This window comes from Lethenteron reissneri, chromosome 11 (assembly GCF_015708825.2).
Source record: "Lethenteron reissneri isolate LAM-NWPU_2019-01 chromosome 11, ASM1570882v1, whole genome shotgun sequence".
NCBI lineage: Eukaryota > Metazoa > Chordata > Hyperoartia > Petromyzontiformes > Petromyzontidae > Lethenteron > Lethenteron reissneri.
In genome coordinates, this window is record NC_083789.1 from 4,890,397 (window position 1) to 4,911,481 (window position 21,085).

The 21,085-nt window shown below is 59.0% G+C and overlaps 1 protein-coding gene across 1 annotated transcript in view; it reads right to left on the bottom strand.

The window, feature by feature from the left end:
* Positions 1-1,829: 1,829 nt before the first annotated feature.
* CEBPZ (CCAAT enhancer binding protein zeta) overlaps positions 1,830-21,085 on the bottom strand; it is a 30,943-nt gene continuing 11,687 nt past the window's right edge. The window contains exons 8-17 of the mRNA XM_061549806.1: positions 20,033-20,107; positions 18,179-18,245; positions 14,494-14,600; positions 11,033-11,102; positions 9,801-10,039; positions 9,271-9,309; positions 5,626-5,748; positions 4,819-4,883; positions 3,388-3,469; positions 1,830-2,410 (exon numbers count right to left, since the gene is read on the bottom strand). Of these exons, the coding sequence (XP_061405790.1) occupies positions 2,157-2,410; positions 3,388-3,469; positions 4,819-4,883; positions 5,626-5,748; positions 9,271-9,309; positions 9,801-10,039; positions 11,033-11,102; positions 14,494-14,600; positions 18,179-18,245; positions 20,033-20,107 (1,121 nt within the window). The 3' untranslated portion in view covers positions 1,830-2,156. The remainder of the gene's footprint in view (positions 2,411-3,387; positions 3,470-4,818; positions 4,884-5,625; positions 5,749-9,270; positions 9,310-9,800; positions 10,040-11,032; positions 11,103-14,493; positions 14,601-18,178; positions 18,246-20,032; positions 20,108-21,085) is intronic.

Here is a 21,085-nt window from a genome sequence, read left to right on the forward strand (position 1 = left end):
CACCGCTCAGAAATCCGCGTTATAGCGGTGCAGCTACCGCCTGGTGCGGAGTGTTCACGAATGTAGGAATCGCGTTGTAGCGAACACGCGTTGTCGCGTTAAGCGAGGACTTGCCGTACTTACTCCGACACGCGCGCCATGACGACAATCGATTTTCATTGGGCGAATCGGCGCGACCACGTGACACACCTCCCCGCAAGGTGAAGGCGCAGTCCCTTCAACGGCTCGCTCGCGCCGCTGCCGGCAGAAGGGCCTCCACCCAGAGGCAGCTCTGGAGAGCTCCTCTGCAGGGATGGTGTTTGGCCTACTCTTCCATTCCGGAAGGAGCGGGAGTTACCGATAACTTTACCCCACCGCACATGAACTGCCAATCGACTGTGATGCTGCAGCAATGCATGCCCTGAGGGTGCCTCGGTGGTGAGATGTTAACTATCTCGCTCGGTATACAGGAGGTCGTGGGTTCGATCCCGACCCTCACGTCTGCTGTGTGCGTCTCTCTCTCTCTCGCGCGTGGATTACAATCAACATCACGCGTTCAATGTCTTTAGCGACGATCATTTCCACGCGATAAGCCACTTCATTGGGCTATCATTTGTGGCCATGTCGCCTCCGAAAAAATAGTTATATAGTTTAGTGGGTCTTGTAAACAATAAAAAAATAAGTTTAGTTGAAATATACCGCTGGGCGGACGGAGGTGGTGGGGGACAGGAGGGGAGGGGCGGCAAGGATGTAAGGAGCCTGCCCCATTATTTAACTGCAGCTCCGGGAGATTGAATGAGCGTGCACTCACCGTCATTCTTTCATTATTACAATTAAATATAATAAACAGAGGTGGGGGTGGTGGTGCGGGGTAGTGAAGGCGCAGCGGTGAAGACGCTGCGCTATTAACCCACCCCCCCTCCCCCCCCCAAGCTCGATTCCCGGCCACGGCTAACATCAGTGGCGAGCGATATCCAAACCGATCTTGGGCTCTTCAGCCTTCAGTAACTCCGCACTGCCTTTTGTTTGTGTGCGTTTAGTTTGTCCTTCCCCGGCACCTCCGATTAATTACCACGGCGCTTCTACGTACGGAGCGCGAGAGAAGTTCAACACGCATACCGATACCCGCCATTCGCCACAGGCGCCTGTGCCAGGCCAAGTGCACGTTGAGGCCACGTCAAGTGTCCAAGGCTCGCTCGCTGGACAGGTGGTCACGGGACAGGTCCCGGTGCCATGGGTCGACTGCCCCACCAGGGTGGTGAGGTATGGTCAACAATCAGCTGCGGTGTGGGTGGCGGGTGGATTGCATAGCACCGGAGTGGGGGGCTTCATCCAGCAGTGGATTGAGAAAGGCCTCAAAAACAAAGGTTCCCCATATAGCTTTAACGGACTTTTGGGGCAAGTGCTGTTAGCGAGCAAGGCCTCAACACACACAGGAGCCCCGCCACCAAGAGAATCATGAGTCTTGAGACTCAGATGATGCTTCTGTGGTCCAATAAAGGATAATTGTATTTGTAATTATTTTTAACATACGGTTGATTTTACAGTTGTGGCGATTGTCGACATGAGATTTGCGAATCGGTTTCACTTTTGTGAAGGCTGGAAACCCCCACGCGACAAGGCTGACGATGATATCACCAAGCCCCGCCCATCACCTCCCCGTCCAGCGGCACACACGGCAAGAGAGGCGAGACTTGTAGAACTCTCCCAACTCTTCTCGTGTTGCTGGACTATTGGAGTAACCTCACCGATACTTATCGGTAAGAGTAATCGATCACTCAACTCACTGGTGATCCCAGCGTCGGTCTGACTTAAACTAAGTCTCGAGATAACCACACAGAGCATGCAACTTTAAACACGCCAAAGTTTATTTCCTGGTTTGTGTACAGTTTGAAGAGCTGTGTGTTAAAGGCTGCTTCATCAACATCACCACCATCTCCACTGTCATCACAACCAACGTTGTCGTCGTCATCATCATCATCTCACAACCATCGACACACAATTGGCACCACCAGCTGACCAACATCGCCGTCACCTCCACGGCGATCACCACCGTCGTCGTAGCCGCCTCCCATCATCCACGCTGTCATCACCACACCTCCATCGTCCAAATCGTCGTGGTTGTCATCGTCATCGTCGTCACCTGCCACCCCCCCCCCCCCCCCCCATCGTCACCATCACCTCCTCCTCCTCTCTTTCCCTCCGAGCTTCTTCCCCGCTGTTCTCGCTCCTCCACCAGCCGCCCCCGCTCTCCGCCCGGCCGCTCCCTTGCGTGGGGCCCCCCCGAATTTACCTGCCGGGGCCCCCCCTCCCCCTCCTCCTCCTCCCCCTCCACTCCGTCGTTTCCTCTTCCAGGACGGCCGCCCGCGTCGCTCCCCGTCCCCCTTGACCCAGCGGTCGCGCTGCGCTTCCCAGTTCAGCTGCTTGGCGTCTGCGGAGCGGAGTTCACGGCGGTCACGGCGGTCGGCATGGGGTCAGGCGGCCCGCCGGGGTCATTCAACCAATCAGGTCGCGGGGTCATTGGGTTCACTGGCTCGTCAGCTCACGGTCTGCGCCCCCCCCCCCCCGTCGACCCCCGCCCCCCCCCCCCACCATCGACCCTGCCCCCCCCCCGTTGACCCCCGCCCCCCCCCCCCGTCGACCCTGCCCCCCTGTACTGCAAAACACGTGGCAGGACCCTCCTGAGTTTTGAGGCCTCAGGGAGGCTTTGCCAGGCACAACGTGGCGGCTCGCAGCACCGAGATGTCAACTAACCTCACCTGGTGTGCAGGAGGTCGTGGGCGAGTTCGACCGCGACCCTGACACCTGCCGTATATATTTGGAGTTTGCGTTCTCTCTCTCTCTCTCAACGTGCCCGCGTGGATTTGTTCACCGGGTCCTCCGGTTTTTCCCTCCGCGTTTAGAATCAACGTCACGCGTTCAAGAGGATTTGCCCGCTATAAATGTCCACGTGACGGTGAGCCCACTTGTGTTGAGCTACCCCCCACTTGTGGTGAGAGCCGGGTCGCGTCTGAAAAAGAGCTGCAACACAGCTCAGTGGAGCATTACCTCGTCAAGTACAAACGGCGTAGGTTGTATAGGAAGCGACCTCTTACTCCTCCTCATTGTCGTCGTTGTTGTGGTGGTAGCTAGCGACGCGTCCGCGTTTCAGCTCAAAAGCAAAAAAAAATTTGGGTTTTTTTTTGCAGATTATCCAAAATGTTCGCATCCGGGCATGGATTTTCAGATATTTTTTTTATGAATCCGAAAGTCGGGAACGCACGCTTCATGCAGGTACACAGGCACGGCCCCTCTCTGTCAATCCACTGAGGGATGAGGGCCCCCCCCACCGCCCCCCGTCCCCACCCCCCACCGCCCCACCCACCCCCGCCCCTCCACCCCCGCCCCCCGCCCCCCCACCCCACTCACGAGAGTTGTCTTTGTTGGCCACGGCGTTCAGACCCGACGTGTCGATGCCCGAGGACGAATGTTCATCCAGCATCGTCCCGAACTACAGAGACAGCGGGTCAGGGTTAGAGTCAGAGTCAGGGTCAGGGTCAGAGTCAGGGTCAGAGTCAGGGTCAGAGTCAGGGTCAGAGTCAGGGTTAGAGTCAGGGTCGGGGGTTTAGCGGTGGAGATCAGTGTGAGAGTCAAGAAATTAGCGTCAGGAATTAGGCTCAAGGATAGGGTGAAGGATTAGGGTCAAGGTTTAGGGTCAAAGTTTATGGTCAAGGTTCAGGGTCAATGATTATGGTCACGGTTTCAGGTCAAGAATTAGGGTCAAGGTTTAGGGTCAAGGGTCAGGGCCAATGATTAGGGTCCAGGATTAGGGTCAATGATTAGGGTCCAGGATTAGGGACAAGGTTTAGGGTCAGGGTTTAAGGTCAGGGTTTAGGGTCAAGGATCAGGGTCCAGGAGTAGGGTCAAGGATTAGGGTCAAGCACCAAGATGAGAGTCAGCGTTAGAGATTAGGGGTTGGGGATCAGGGTCAGGATTAGGTATTAGGGTCAACGATTCGGGTCAGGCATTGTTGTCAGGGTTAAGGATTAGGGTTGGGCAGTAGGGTGAGCGTCAGGGCAAAGGTTTTAGGGTTTAGGGTTAAAGATCGGGGTGAGACCAGGGGATTAGGGTTGGATTCAGGATCAAGGTAAGAGTCAGGGGACAAGGAGAGACTTCAGCTAACATCAGCAGCAAGTGGTGACCAGAACTCAGCCTGTGCCTCCCCTCTCGATCAACCCACGCTTCAATAAGCACCTAGTGAAGTGTGGAGTACAACCGCCACTCGCCGCATGTGCAGCGAGTCTGAGTGGCTCGCTGTGTGTGTGGTGGGTCTCTATGGGTCTCGATGAGTCTCTCTGTGTATGTGGTGAGTCTCTGAGTACACGCTGTGTGTGGGGGGGTTTCTATGAGTCTCCATGAGTCTCTCTGTGTGTGGGAGGGGTCTCTATGGGTCTCTATGAGTTTCTATGAGTCTCTCTGTGTGTGTGTGGGGGTCTCTATGGGTCTCTATGAGTACACGCTGTGTGTGTGGGGGGTTTCTATGGGTCTCTATGAGTGCTGTGTGTGTGGTGGGTCTCTATGAGTCTCTGTGTGTGTGGGGGGTTTCTATGAGTCTCTGTGTGTGTGTGGTGGGTCTCTATGAGTCTCTCTGTGTGTGTGGTGGGTCTCTATGAGTGCTGTGTGTGTGGTGGGTCTCTATGAGTCTCTCTGTGTGTGGTGGGTCTCTATGAGTCTCTCTGTGTGTGTGGTGGGTCTCTATGAGTCTCTGTGTGTGTGGTGGGTCTCTATGAATCTCTCTGTGTGTGTGGTGGGTCTCTATGAGTCTCTGTGTGTGTGGTGAGTCTATGCGATCAGCATCACCTCCTCTGCTGCTAGGAACAGCTGATCACCGTCCTTCCTCCGCCTCTTCGTGCTGTGTCCCCCTCCTGCGATCGCACAACACCAACAACAGGTTCATTCACGACCACGGGAAAAGGCCGATTCCTCGCCCGCCCTTTGATCCACGACTCTCAAATGACAACGCGCAAGAGCGCCGCGTCCCAACGGGAGGGACCGTGCCCCAATGTCACCGTACAGGAAGGATTGCCCCGCTGTTTTATTATGAGATGGCAGCAAGGCGGCCAGACGCAGTGGTGAAAGGCCTCGAATAGACTGTTGGGCAAAGCGTTGTTCGCGAACAGCACCTATGAAGGCCGGCACGGCACGCGAAGGGGTGGGTGGCCAGCACCACGCCTGGCCGCCTTTGTCTCCCCCGAGGCCCGGGATCGGTTCAGATAATCGTCACCGGTGTCGGCCGTGAGTGTTAACCGCTAAAAAATCGCTGCCCACACACACAAAGAACAAAGATCCCCCGTATAGCCTTAACAGACTGTAGGGGCAAGTGCTGTTAGCGAGAACCTATGAAGGCCGGAACGGTACACGAGGGGGTGGGTGGCCAGCACCACGCCCGACCGCCTTTGTCTCCCTAGCGGCGATGTTTACACACCGCACCAGGTACTCATTTGAGGCTGAGTCGACCTAGGGGAGACCCAGGACCGGTTCAGATAATCGTCACTGGTGTTTGCCGTGAGCGGGAATCGAACTCGGGTGGGGCCAGGTCCGTAGTGCAGCGCGCTAACCACTACACTACCGCTGCCCACACACACGCACGCACTTTCACAAACGTACCTGTCATGGCCGACTTAAAGTCGATGGTCTCCAGCCTCTCTCGCTTCTTGGCTCCTGCGCCCCCAACTTGAGGCCCCTTGTCCCTGCCCCCTGCAGATGGAGGCCGCCTCTTCGCGTGACGCCCTGCCAACGGGAAGCTCGACTCTCAATTCACTTCACTCGCCGAGCAATTACGAACAACGTCGTCGTCGTCGTCCCCACCACCATCATCATCTACGCCAGCGATGTTCAACTCTTATCGAGCGGCAGGAAGCTCACGAAGCAACCCTAACCATCTGGCAACAAAACTGACACCTTTTTTACAAGGAGTCATGTTTGCATAGACCACAATACCTGCAGTCATAATGCAAACAAAAAACATAACTCTGATAATGTGCACTGTCCTTGAAGATGATTGGTCCACACCCGAGACAGCTTTCCTTAGAGCCTAGTCTCACATGGGTTGGACCAGATGACGCCAGATGATAACCAATTATCATATTTTTTACTGGCAAATGAGGTTCCAATGGTGCAACCTTAACCACTCTAGTATACCACTTAAGGCCTCGACACAGAGGCGTGGTTTCTCTGTGTGCCTATGTTTGTCTCTCTCTATGTATGTCTGTGATATCTGTCTGCTTATATGTCTGTCTATAAGTCTTTGGTTCTGTGTTTAATCTCTCTCTCTCTCAAATTTAGCAACGTAATCAACCAGGTAGGGTGTTGACTGTTATGTTATCCGACTCTCTGTTGTATTACATTACATTTATAAGTTTACTAGATTTGTTTCTATTTCATTTACACCTGATGATGATTGCTTGTGTTGCAATCGAAACGTCGTATGCTAGTATTTAATTTATTATTTTATTTGTATACGTCACTTTACCGAAAGAACCAAAGAGCCACCCTAACCAGCCGTGGCCAGCGGGGGCCACAGGACAGGGCAGCGTCTTAGAATCAGAATGTGTATTTACACTGGAAGAATCCGATGTGCCGTCAGGCTGTTTTGTCCATGGCGTCACGCGCGCAGACGTCGCGACGTGCACACACGCGACTGCTCTGGTCGACAGCTCTCTCGCGCCCTCTCCTCTCTCTTTGACCTCTCTCTTTGACCTCTCTCTTTGACCTCTCGCTTCATCTCCCGTTTTCTCTCTCCGTTATCATTCCGAGAGCCTTTCGCGAGCTCCACACGGGGCAGCGGTGACGGAATGTCGACCGACGTTCGGGCAAAAGGCATGACAGGCGCGGAGATGGAGCGACGGGATCGGCTCGCGTGCCGGAGCGACGGATGGATGGCATGGCCAGACGTTCATCCAGCAGCGGATAGAGACAACGGCTGACGCCGACGATGTCCTGTTGGGACATCTGTGAAACGTGCGTACGTCACCGTCACCGGCACGTGCGCTGAACCATGCTCATCGGAGGCGCGAGAGACAACGAACTAAAGAGCTTTGCGGCTCGTCGAATTCTCCCCCGCGGTCGGTTCGAAATTCAGATTTTGAATCTTCACTTGGCGACGGGGATCACCGGGTGAGCGGGGGGGGTAGGGGGGTGGGGGGGGGTAACCGGCCACCCTGTCCTTTCGCAGGTTCCCGATTCCTCGTTCCTACTCGGGCCACGGGCGTTTGCGCGCGTTGGTGAAACGACGGCAGGGCGGGGGGCGGGGGGGACGTGGATAGGTTTCATATCCGGCACTCCTGCTACCATTTCCATTTCCACAAAGCGGTTAACAACTCTGGAGGAAGGGGGGGGGGGGGCGAAAAAAAACCGCTGGGCTAATTCGCGAGCTGTCGTCCTCTGCGGCGTGGCGAGCGAGCGAGTTTCACGAAGTCCGCGCCGCTCCTCCGCCTCTCTCCCCACAAAGGGCACGGGGAGATGAAGTCATTCAATAGCGCCCCCCCCCACCTCGCTCGCGCGCCCCCAGCCGCCCTGGTTCACTTGAGTCCTACACCGGTTGTGGTTCGTGCTTTTAATTTTAATTAGCTCGCTCCGGGGGGGGTGGGTGGGTGGGAGCGGCGGCGGTTTTCTTGGGGAGGGGAAGAGAAAGGAGGGAAGGGAGGGAAGTGGGGGGGGGGGGGAGTTGCACGCTGTGACCCGAGCACCTTCGCTCCGGGAGCGTCCAAACGTCCCGCGCAGGGAGACGGAATCGTACGGGATCGGCGCCGCGTGGAATCGTGGGGCCGTGAAGCGGTTCTGGCGATGGGGGTTAAAGCGCGTCGGGGGATCTGTCCGTCACGACGCGTGTCGATCACACGCGACGGGCCGGATCGGACGGACAAGGAACGATACCAACAAGGCAAGAAACCCGAATCTATTCTTGACTTGAATCGCCACCACGAAGCCGTGACTATTTTAGTCGAATCTCTGTGCCACGGGCCGTCCGCAGGACGAGGCAGGGTAGCTTTGACGAGATAACGGGACGGACGCGGAAGGTGAGAACAACATTCAACGAGAATTAATCAAATAAACAAACGGAGGAGGAGGTGAAGGAGGACGACACCCGGCTCGTAATCCGAGCTGGGCCCCGAGCACGGCGGAGTTTGCGGTTGTTATAGCGCTCTCGCATGCACGCACACACACACACGCACGCACACACACACGCACGCACACACACACACGCACACACGCAGGCGCGCGCACACACACACACACACGCACACGCACGCACACACACACACGCACACACACACACGCACACACACACACACGCGCACACACACACAAACGCACACACGCGCGCACACACACGCACACACGCAGGAACCCACGTGCGCACAGACACACCGATGCACACGCACGTGCATTCACGCTCCGGCGGCACACCAACACGCACGCACCCCCCCTTGCGAACGCTTTCCTCCTCGTCCTCATTGCCACCTACGATCTGCCCCCCAACCCATCCACCTCCGGAGTGCCGCCCAACGCCGCAGCCGCATCCGGAGCGTCGGCGCGCGAGCAGAGACACAGGAACAAAAAACCCCGGCGGTGGGCAAGGCACGCGCCATGGCGGGCATGGGCAGCCATGGGAGGGAGTGGAGGAAGGGGAGGAAAGGGAGGGGAGGAGGGAGTGGAGGGAGTGGAGGGAGGGAGTAGAGGGAGGGAGGGAGGTGGAGGGAGGGAGGTGGAGGGAGGGAGTGGAGGGAGTGGAGGGAGTGGAGGGAGGGAGTAGAGGGAGGGAGGGAGGTGGAGGGAGGGAGGGGAGGGAGGAAGAGGAGGGAGGGGAGGGAGGGAGTGGAGGAAGAGGAGGGAGGGGAGGGAGGGAGTGGAGGGAGTGAAGGGAGTGGAGGGAGTGGAGGGAGAGGAGGGAGTGGAGGGAGTGGAGGGAGTGGAGGGAGAGGAGGGAGTGGAGGGAGTGGAGGGAGGGGCTATGGGATGACCGGGGGAGTTGAGGGGGTGGTGGGGAGGGGAGTGTAAGAGATGCAGAGGGGCAAAGATGAAATCAGAGGAGATGAGCTCCACTAACTTCATTATCATCGTCATCCATGATCTCGGCTGCATCCACTGCTGGCTAAAGGCTTCCTCAAGTCGATACTGCACTGACTCCATGGCGAGGTGTGGGTTAGGAAGTGGCAAAGCGTGGTTGTGAAGCGGGTGAGGTGCGTTGAGGCGACCGTGTGCGGTTAACACGAGCGTGTCGGTGTGTTTGTGCCGGGCGTGAACACTCACCGCTCGACAGATCGCCGTCGTCGCCGCCGTCGTCAAAAGCTGCAAACGCACACAGACGGCGCACGTGGCACTCTCTCGAGCAACAGAACGCGGGTGGGAACGTGTGCCCTGCGGCTTGTGCTATGCTCTTCTGTGGCGTGTTGCGTGCGTGTGTGTGGTGTGCGTGGGGGAGCTGTAGTGTAGCGGTTAGCGCTACGCTGCGCTACGAACCCGGGAAACCGAGTTCCATTCCCGCTCACGGCCAACACCGGTGACGATGATCTGAACCTGTCCTGGGCCTCCCTTAGGTCGACTCAGCCTCAAATGAGTACCTGGTGTGGTGTCTAAACATCGCCGCTCGGGAGACAAAGGCGGCCGGGCGTGGTGCTGGCCACCCACCCTCTCGTGTTACGTGCCGGCCTTCATAGGTGCTCGCTAACAGCACTTGCCCCCACAGTCCATTTAGGCTACACGGGGGGATCTTTGTCTGTGTGCGTGCGTGTGTGTGTGTATGTGCGACCGTCATCAGTCTGACGTGTCGGTCGACTCACCATCCCACCCTTCCTCCCCCTCGTCGTCGTCGTCGTCGTCGTCCCCCCCGTTCACGAACGCTCCGCCATCTTCGCCGACCTCGTCGCCAGAGTCCTCCTCGTCGAAGCTTCCCAGGGACACTTCCTCATCATCCAGGTCATCGAGGTCTTCGTCATCTTCATCGTCGTCGTCGTCGTCGTCATTGCCGTCCCCCCCTCCTTGAGATTTCTTCTTATTCTGCTTTGGTTTCTTGATGTTGCTGAGAGTCGGGGAGATGGAGGGAGGGAGGGAGCAGCGGAGGGAGGGAGGGAGCGGAGGAGTGGGGGGGAGGGAGAGACATTTAATTGCACTGATCTTTGCCGACCCCTGAACTCCCGCCCCCACCCGCCGTTAACCTCAAGGCCAGCTTCCCACTGCGATCAACCAATCGGTGCGCTTGGCAGGCGAGGTTCATTGGCTAGGGAGACCTGGGGTTGTCAGGCTCGGCAAGCAACGACGCACAGAATCGTCGTCATCATCGGTCGGGGCTGAATTAACAAATCGTCGATTGTCAAACTGCACGTTGTACGATTGGCTAACGCCGCACTTGGGCTGGCGGCGGGGGCGGACAAAACAATACCAACGAGAGCGCGAAAACGAGGAGACGGTAAAAACTAAGAAAGAATCGCTACGCTTTGTCGAGTCACTGGGGGGGGGGGGCGGTGACATCGTCACACTGTCGGGAAATGCCACACGGTGGCACGTGGTCAATTCTGGAAGCGCCGCAAGGCGATCGCACCTAAAGCGCTTTCTTGAGACTCTGCGTGCAGATCACGCGAAACATAAACGCTTGCTGCGACGACGGAAATAATTCATCCATAATGCAAGTGTTTTTGGGGTTAGATCGCGCAAATATATAAATGTGTCGTTAAACCCGCCACTACCCGACACAGCCAACTAGTAAGAGGGTTTGTCACGTAAACAGAACGTGGCCAATTCGTCACTAGTCCAGCACACCGCTGTGTTGGAGAGCAAAGGCACGACATTTACAATCTCAGCGCGACGTTTCACCAGTAATTACAACGAGCTTCATCAGGCGACAGCCAGATTTGTCGAGAAATCCTCCCTCCTGTTACGTACGTTAAAAACCATCGCGAAGCGACGAAAGAGATCTTAGCACAGATTCTGGGACGCATTAATTCGCCACTGGTGGCATCGCGTTCGTTTAACTGTCGCTACAAAGCGACGCGCGCGCGCGGTGAAGAGATGTTACCCGGCAAAGTCCAGGTCGTCGCCGTCGCTGAGCAGATCCAAGTCATCATCCTCGTCCCCCTCGTGGGTGTCTGCGGACGACAACAACAACGACAACAACAACAACGACAACAACAACAACGGTGGTGCAACGGTTGGCAGCAAAGGGGGTTCCAGCGGTTGGGACAGCCACGCAGTCAGTCTACGATTGGCAGGTCGCGTGCGATGGGGGTGACGTGTGGGTAACTCCGAACGCTTCTAAGATGTCAGGCCGGCGTGGAAGAGTGGGCAGATTACTCCTCTTCTGTCGGGGATCCCTGCGTAGAGCCACGTCTAGCGGAGGCAATTGCAGGGGCTGCGCATTTACCCCCCCACCCCATGCCCTCCGCATCAATGACACGTGCACCAACGGGTGTATGCGCGCACGCAGACCGTTCGGAGCGCACGTGGTGCCACGTGCGGGCGTAGCGACGCGGGGCTGTGGTGGTGGCCCGCTCGACGGATTAATCGGCTGTTAAAACAGTCATTACGGGGGGCGAGGTACCGTTCCGCCCTCTAACCACACGCGCGCCACTACGTACACACAGACACAAAGCCCCCCCCCTCCCTCCCGCGGGTGGCACCTACGAGAGGCCGGCCGGCACACGAGGGGGTGGGTGGGCAACACCACGCCCGGGCCGCCTTTGTCTCTCTTGTTGTGATTCTCATTTTAGGCTGAGTCGACCTAGGGAAGGCCCAGGCCCGGGTCAGATAATCGTCACTTGGTGTTGGCCGCGAGATGGGAATCGAACCCGGGTTCGTAGCGCAGCGCTAACCACCGCACTACCGCTCCCCCGTACATACTCGCAACAAGAGCCGACGTCACCACGGCGCTTGCGCCAGGCTAGGTTCACTTTGAGGCCACGTGAAGCGTCAAAGGCTCGCTACCGACAGGAGGTCACAGAACGGACCCAGGTGCCGTGGGTTGACCGACTGAGATGGCTGGCAGATGCACCAGCCTGTGCTCCCCACTGCGCCAAGATCTCGCTGCATTTTACCCGCCCGGCGCTTCGCTCGTTGTTGCGAGCGTTGCCTCCAACTGCCCAGCAGCGTCCTTCACGAGCCTCCTCCGCAGGAGGCCGATCTTGACACCGCTGGTACCAGTCATCGGCAAGTCCATTCACACTCGCACACACTCGCATGCACACACACGCGCTCGGGCAGGCGGGCGGGCGGGCGCACGTGAGGACCGGGCCCTGACAGCTGCCGCTCGCTGCCCACAGCCTCGCCGCCTTTGACCGGGCGAGACTAAACAGCGGCCGCCGAGGTGACAAACTTAGCCATAACAAACACCGCCGTCCGTCCCTGCGTCCACCACCAGAATTATTTCTTCTCTCCCACAACACCCCCCCCTCTCTCTCTCTCCACGCACGCACGCATCACCCATCACCCCCGGCCAACAAAATCCGACAGCACGCTTCCTCTGCCGTCCCGACCTTCGCGATGGGCCCCCGAGGTTCGCACGGGACACAAGCAGCGGCGACGACTCGGGGGCTTCTCAAGAGCGCGTCGCGCATCACGACAAGTCGGAAAGGGGCATCCCCAGCGGCAGCTCGCTGTCCCCGCGACTCGGCCACGCGGCCCTGGGGGCAACGATTGCCGGGCGTCATCCCGAATGAGTGGTTTCAGGAGCTGCTGCTGCTACTGCCTGGTGCTGCTGTATGTAGCTGTTACTACCGCCAGCTGTGTGTAGCTGTGTATAGCTGCTGTTGCTACTGCTTGCTGTGTGTAGCTGCTGCTGCTACCGCCAGCTGTGTGTAGCTGTGTGTAGCTGTGTGTGGCTGTGTGTGACTGCGTGTGGCTGCTACTGCTGCTGCTGCCGCTAGCTGTGTGTAGCTGTGTGTAGCTGCTGTTGCTACCGCTTGTTGTGTGTGGCTGCTGTTACTAGCTGTGTGTACATGTGTGTGGCTGTGTGTAGCTGCTGCTGTTGCTACCGCTAGCTGTGCACAGAGCCGCTCTGCCGGCGCTCGCTGCAACCCTCGCGATGTCGAGTCACAAACGACGGCGAAGACAGACGAACCCCAAATCAAACTTTCTCGCCCCCCTCCCCTGCCACCCTCCCCCCCACACCTCTCCAAAACTTCCGATTCCCGTGACATCTGTATTTGACGTTATAATTTATACAAAAAAAAGGGGCCCTTCCACGTAAGGAACATGTTTCATAATTCTGACAAAACCACAGCTCAGCCACAGCAAGACACCTTAATCATGTGGCGACAGTTGGAAGCCATGGGGGGGGTTGCTCTCTCCCTCTCTCCCTCTCCCTCCCCCCCCTCCCTCTCTCTCATCTAGCTCCTCACCCCCCCGCCCCCCACCTCTCCGTCCAAATCCGTTCCCCATTTAAACGTGATTTGGCATCTGTCCTAAGTAATGACAACCATTACAAGCGCGCAGGAAACGTGTCTGCCAACAGGGCACACGCGAGCGTCAATCGGCGGGGCGAGGCGCCGGGCGAGACGGAGGTCTGCCTTGGCTCTCGGACGACGACGCGGCGGTGGAGGCAGTGGTGGACGAGGAGAGCTTGCCAGACGGACGCACGCGTCGCAAGATAAACACCCGTGCGCACGCGCGTCTGCGTGTCCGTGCGGTGGTGGGGAGGGGGGGGCGGGAGGTGGCGCAGAGGTTAGCGCTACGCTGCGCTACGAACCCGGCGAGCCGAGTTCGATTCCCGCTACGCGGCCAACACCGGTGACGATTCATCTGAATCGGTCCTGGGCCTCCCCAAGGTCGACCCAGCCTCAAATGAGGCAAAGGCGGCCGGGCGTAGTGCCGGCCACCCCCCCCCCCCCCGTGTGTCGTGCCGGCCGTTCATAGGTGCTACTCGCTAACAGCACTTGCCCAGAAAGTCTGCTAAGGCTATGCGGGGGATCTTTGTCATCGTCTTTGTTGTGCGTCTGTGTGCGCGCGGCTATAATAAGATCTGGACGCAGTCCCGTCGGTGATCTCCTCCGGCAGTCGAGGAGGCTGCTGGGTCACGTAGCCCGCCAGCTTCTGTTTGGCCGTGTCGAGGGGGCTAAATGGGTGTGGTATGGGCTGAGAAGAGATGGGCTGATGGGTGGGTGGGTGAGTGAGTGGGTGAAAGGGTGAGTGGTACAGGCTACAGGAGAGATGGGCTGATGTGGTAGAGGAAGATGTGGGGCTGAGTGGACTTGCCGACTGATCCTACTGCTGCTGCTGATTCTACTGATGCTGCCGATTCTGATGCTGCTGATCCTGCCGCAACCGATCCTACTGCTGCTGATCCTACTAATACTGCCGATCCTACCGATGTTGATCCTACTGACACTGCTGACCCTACTGCTCCTTTGTTCCGACTAATACTGCCGATCCTACTGACCGTACAGCTGCTGATCCTACCGATACTCATCCTACTGATGCTGATCCTACTAATACTGCCGATCCTACCGCCGCTACTCATCCCCCCCGCGACGGCGCGCCACTCACCGAGGAACTTCTCGAACTCGTCGTCGCTCACATCGTCGATGCTCTCGTTGTCCTCCTCCTGGCGCTGCCGCTTGGGGCCGCGCTCCGCCTCGCGCTGCTTGAAGAACCTGGACACGCACACGCCGGCGGGGCAAGCGCCCATAAGCGAGCAGAACCCACGGAGGAGGAGGCCGGCCAACGGCACGCGAAGGTGGAGGAGGGGTGGGGCGATCGCCACGCACGGGCCGCCTTTGTCTCCCCAGTGGCGATGTTTCGACGCCACACCGGGTTGCAAAGTCTAAGCCGAGTCGACCTAGGGGAGGGCCCAGTAGCGGTTCAGACATCCGTCGCCGATGTTAGCCGCGAGCGGGAATCCAACTCGGGTTGCCGGGTTCGTGGCGCAGCACGTTCACCGCCGCCACCGCCGCATCACCACACACGTGCGCACATCGTCAGCGTTGGCCACGCTCCGCCCACTGCTGGATGCGTGCCATCCCAAGCCGGCACAACCCAAATGCGCGCGCGCAGGTACAGCTTCAAGCGGTCAGTACGAGAGGGAAAGACGGCGTAGAGAGGGGGAAAGGGGAGAGGAAAGCGAGCAAAGAGAGACAATGGCGAGAGGCAGAGGACAAGCGAGGGGAGAGGAGGCAGCAGAGAGAGGAATGAGAGAGGAGGGAGATAGAGACAGGGGGCACACGGGAGGAACGCGGGAGACGGGGGGGGGGGTGGACAGCCGTGGTGACGCAGGGCCAAGGGGACGGGCGACACTCGAGCCTCGGCCGCCGATCCGCCGATCCGGCAAACGGTCAAAAGGAGAGCAGGGCCCTCACGAGCAGCCCGAGCGGGCGGACGGGCGGCCGGGCAAGAGGGGTGAGCGAGGGGCGAGCGCCGGGCAAACGCTGCCCGTCACACGCCAGTCGGCGGGCGCGACAGATCGTTTAGCACGTCGCGCGCGCAAAACAAGGCCGGGGACCGCGAGCGGACGCACGTGGAGACGGGGTCGCGCGTCGCCGGGAAGCGGAGGGCGCCAGCGTCACTACCGCCACTACCACGATCACTAACACCACCACTACCGCAACCACTACCACCACCACGACTACCGCCAGTACCACTACCACCGCCACCACTACCGCCAGTACAACCACCACTACCGCCACTACTACCACCGCCACTACCACAACCACTACCGCCACCACTACCGCCAGTACCACTACCACCAAAGACAAAGATCCCCCTCTATAGCCTTAACAGACTGTTGGAGCAAGTGCTGTTAGCGAGCACCTATGAAGGCCGGAACGGCACACGAGGGGGTGGTGGTATTTCCACCCCACTACCACCAACAGCACTAAACCAACACCACCACCAACATCACAATCACCATTACAATCACCACCACAATCACCACATTTAGAGGAAGGCCAATGTCGTTGTGGCACCTCAGGCGGCCTAGAGACGCCGAGACAAACGGGTTCGAATCTGGGTCCCTGCTGGAGTTACGATGCGAGGCGTTCCAACGACAGCACCAAATAAAAACCCGCCCATTTTTTTTATTCAGCTTTAATGCTGTTGCTCCTTCATTCTGGTTCCAAATTACAGAATTATTCGTAGGTCGCAGGGCGCGGCGGGGGGTAGTGAGGGGAGGGTGCGCCGCTTTCTGCGCGAAGCTCCCATCGCCCGCCGGGTCTCGCGTCACCGCGGCGATGGCAGCGTGGTTGGAACGAAAGCGGGGAAAACTTTTTTTTTTACTCGTCATCATTAATTAATTATTCACGTCTCTCTCCCTCTGCCAGACAGCGGCCACTACGGCAACATCACCTGTCCGACCGCAGAGAGCGCCGAGAGGTGCGATTCGAACACGGCTCACGCGATCCGGGAACACCAACGCACGTACGCATCCTCTTCCTGCGCAGTCCCAAGTGTCTCCCACCCCCCCTCCTCCTCCTCCTCCCACAACTTTTTCACGATAACGGCCGTAACCCGATGAGGGCAAAGGAAGGAGCTTTTGGTCCCGAGCAGCCACTGACATCACCCCCCACCCCCAGCCCCCTCCCTCCCGCCCCCCCTTATCTCACAAAAGCCCGGGTGGAGTTTGCACCCCGGCCGTGTGTGACGTGTTTCCCGTGTCGCGCGTGTGTTTTTGCATTGTATGTGTGTGGCGAGCGGTGGTGTAGCGGTTAGCGGGCTGCGCTACGAACCCGGCCACCCGAGTTCGATTCCCGCTCGTGGCCACCACCAGCGACGATTATTTCAACTGGTCCTGGGCCTCCCCTAGGTCGACTCAGTCTCAAACGAGTAACTGATGCGGTGTGTGAACATTGCCACTAGGGAGACAAAGGCGGTCGTGCGTGGAACTGACCACCCTCCCCCTCGTGTGCCGTTCCGGCCTTCATAGGTGGCTCGCTAACAGCCCCTTCAGTCTGTTTAGGCTAAATAGGGAGATCTTTATCTTTGTGTGTGAATGCACGAGTATGTAAGTGTGTTCGTGTGCACACGTGCGTATTTGCGCATGTTCCAATGCGGGTTCCGCGCGCGCAAACCGGCACTTGCCCCAAAAAGCCTCCGAAGGCCACAAGGGGTTCTTCGTCTTTGCGCGCGTCTGTCTCGTGACCTCCCGCCAGCGGCGGCGGGCAGCCTTCCCACGCTTCACGCGGCAGCCTCACAGCACGCCCAAGCCAGGCGTGGCGGGAGCCGTGGCGACGTCACCGGCACCCGCGAGCGGCGGCCGTCGTCGCGCGTGCGCCCACGTCGTGCCGACGCGTCGGCGTGCCGATCGATTTGGCCCGGGTCCCCGGCGGCGCCGCGGACGTCGCACCGCGAGCGTCGCCGCTCGCTCGCCGGCTCGGCTCCACGCGAGCGCCACCGCCGCCGCCCCTCCCCCGTCACGCCCGGCGCGCAACAACAAACATCGTCGACCGCGGTCGGACACGAGCGTTGGAATGATCGCGGCCGGGGCGGCCGCACGGGAAGCGGGTGGGGTGGGTGTCGGGGGGGGGATGGGGGGGGCAGGAGAAAATGGAACCTCTTTAGCGGCCGAGCGGCTGACCCCCCTCCACCCGCCACCGCCGCGGTTAACGTCGCCGCGCGTCGACTTACTCGGTTCCTGCGTCGTCCGATCTTATCTCCCCGCCCGCCCGGCGGCTCAAGGTCAATAGAGCGGGATTATACCCTTATTTATTTTTATACTTTAAACGATCCTCCACCCCGCAGCACCCCCCGCGCCCCCGCCTGCCGAGCCGCCCACCCACCTGCACACCCACCCACCCGCCCCACCCACCCACCCCACCCACCTTCACACCCGGTCCACTCGCTCACCCACCTAGCAAGCAGCCAAACCTACCCACCCCCCACCCGCCCGCCCTATCCGCCCACCTACCCGCCCATCCGCCCACCTACCCACCCACTTACCTGTTGGCCCACCTGCCCACCCACGCGCCTACCTGCCCACCCACCCACACCCATCCACCCACCAATCCACCCCCCACCCCGCCTTATCAGGCAATCTACCCCCCTCACGCCCACCCACCCACCCGTGAACCCCCCGCCCCAGCTGCAGCCACCGCCAGTCAAGCCGGCCTTGTTTAATGAAATACAAAATGAGACGCGTTCCAGCCCGCCAGGCAAACACAAAAAACAACCCCCCTCCCTGCCCCCCCCCCCACGGCCCCCCCCCCTCAGGGTGGCGTCGTCGCCGTGCGAGCGACCTCACCTGTAGAAGAAGAGCTCGTCCACGGGCACCCTGCTCTCGTCTAGCTCCAGGTAGGCCTTGCTGTTCACTGCGGGCCACGTGGGGGGGGGCGGAGAGAGGGAGGCAGGGAGGGGGCATCAGAATAAAGTGTTTTTTTTGTGTGAGATCACGTAAGTACAAACGTGTCGTTAACCCGCCGCCACCCGACGCGGACCAATTGGTAAGATTCGTCGCGTAAACAAAACGTGGCCATTGAGTTTCGACTTCAGCGCACGTCGCCGTGTCGGAGAGTAGACGGCGCCACGGCTCCGTCAGGCGGTGAGCCAGGAGTTGGGCATCAGTCCTGCCGACGTCACAACGCGACAGTGTCTCAGCAAAGTTGCATGATAAAGGGGGGGGGGGGGAAGGTCGCCGCCTATGACCGAATGACCCTCACCTGAATACCGACGGGAAGATGGACGAGAGAATAGATAATGTCTATAGGACTTATCCCCCAAAGGAATTGGGACGATTCATCAGATCGCTGGGTGCAAAGAATCATTGCAGGCCAAGTGACTTCTCCTGTTTTGTTTGTCTCTCTCCCACCCCCCACCCCCGCCTCAACAAGGTTACCCCGATTGCCCTCTCGGCGTCGCGCCACGGGATGGGGAATCACCCCCCCCAAACTCGAGCAGATCAGCCCATCAACCCCATTGTTTTCAGGGCGACGGGATCCACGGGTTTGCCGACAACGCAGAGGCGATTTCCGAAAAACTCTCCTTCGATCGACTTCTTATTGCCACCGTCCACACTCGGGCGACGACGGAGACGTTCGTTTAGTTCTCAGAGATGGAAAGCGACGCTCGGTCAAAAAAATAAAATACAAAATGTCTCTGTCCGTTCGTCCACGTAGCCTTCGTCTCTCTGCCCAGCCGTTTTGTCCGTCTTTCTGTCCGTCCGACCAGCTGTCCGTCCCGTGCTCGCCACGACGCCCTCAGGGTTCATTTATCCGGCGGGAGACTCGCCGCGGCCCGGGGCCTCTTTCTCCGCGACGGCTACAAGCACCGCCATTTGCTATTTGGCGACGTTTCTCCCACGGAGCAGCCCCCCCCCCTTCACCACAACTTTCAAGTCTTTTCGATCCCATTAACGCGCAGCCCTGGACGTATAGCTGTACGGGGGGCGTGTGCGCGCATGCGCGTACGCACGACGGGTTAACGCAAGGCCAGGGAGGGGCCGCCCCCCCGAGCCCACCGACTTAACCACCTATTTATTTATTTATTTAGCCAAAGCCCCGGCATTAATCCCGGCGATGACAGACGCCGGCGGACAGGAGGAGTTTGCGCCGTCCCTCCGGGGCCCTCCTCATTGCCCGCGGCGAGCCGCGCGGAGCTCAGAGCTCCTCGCCCGGTGAGTTCGGAGGTCACGAGGGCAGGGTGGCGGCAGGAGCAACCACCACCTCCGACGTCACGCACCCCCCACCCCCCCCATGCCGACCCCCCCCCCGCCCAACCAACCCCCTCACCACCTTTCTTCCTGACCCTGCTACCGCCGCCCGCTCGCTCGCCACCCCCCCCCCCACCTCCAACGGCCTCCTCCCACAACAACTTCTCACCCCGGCGACCTCTGGGCACCACGGAGCCCGCCTCGACCCCGGCTCGACCCCGGCCAATTAACGAGCCGGCGCGGAGGGACACCGCTCGGGAGTCTCTCCGCTCCGACGCTTTCATTTTAGGCGCCGGACGTTCCCCACCCGCCGCCCCCCCCCCCACCCGCCGCCCCCCACCCCCCCCACCCACCCGCCGCCCCCCCCACCCACCCGCCGCCCCCCCCACCCACCCACTGTGGCCAACGCCGCCACGGACGCCCCCTCCGCCCGGCGCGCAGCGTCGTTACCTGGCAGGTTGCGGATGTCCTGGGCGAGGAAGCGCTTCTGCTTGGGCTTCATGACCGAGACGCTCGGCAGCATTTCTGCGAGGCGAGAGGGGCAGACGAACGAGCCGAGGTCGGGGGGTCAACTCGAGAAGAGCCCAGAGCCTCCGCTGGCGTTGCGGGTGCGAGAAGCTCGTCGCGTTTTGTTCGCTCAAAACTACAGTGGGCCTGACCTGCTAAAAATTAAAATAGTTACGTTTATAGATTTAAGCATTATTTTTCTGGTGAAGGGGTGGTGGGGGGGGTGGGTACGGCTATGCCACCGATGGTGACGATCAACGCGGCCGTCAAAAGAGTTTGTTGGCCGCTGTCGTCAATGTCAGCTACTTGGCCACCCGGGTTCGAGTCCTGGCCACGGCTAACGCCAGTGGCGAGTTTCATCTCTGCCCCACTCACCCACCACCACCACACCGCTTACTCCCACTTCACCAACATGCAGCGACCAGTACAGTGAAGTACGGTCAACCAAACTCCACTATTGGCAACCCCCTTCATCCAGCAGTGGATTAGGGAGGGGGGGGCTGCAAATCATAATCACTGTTATAACATTTTTTCTTGCATTTTTTTGCTGATGATGCGAGTGCGGCGCTTATCGGGAAAGAGAAAAGAGACGCTGGACATCATTGTTGTCGTCGTGAGCCGTGGTATATCTATCTACCGCTGGATCGAAGGCCTTCACCACCATGAACCCCCGCGGTCACGCGATACCGGCGATCTAAACGCTCCATCTCCACGGCTGAACGTTCAATTCCAAGAATCCATCCTCCAATTTGCATCCCCCGGTTTACTGCGTTTTTAATTTTTGCCCACTTGAAAAATAACCTTCTGGTCTCTGTGGGCCCTCACCGGTCTCTTAAATAAAACAAACCAATTGAATGAATTCCTAATAATATTTTTGGCAAAGTCACTTCCTCCGCTTGCACTCTGCAATTTTAAAAGCAATACCCCCATACAATAATGAAGCTGTAAACGTGAAACTCCAAACTGCCAAACTGATTCACTGGAGGCCGCCCCCGC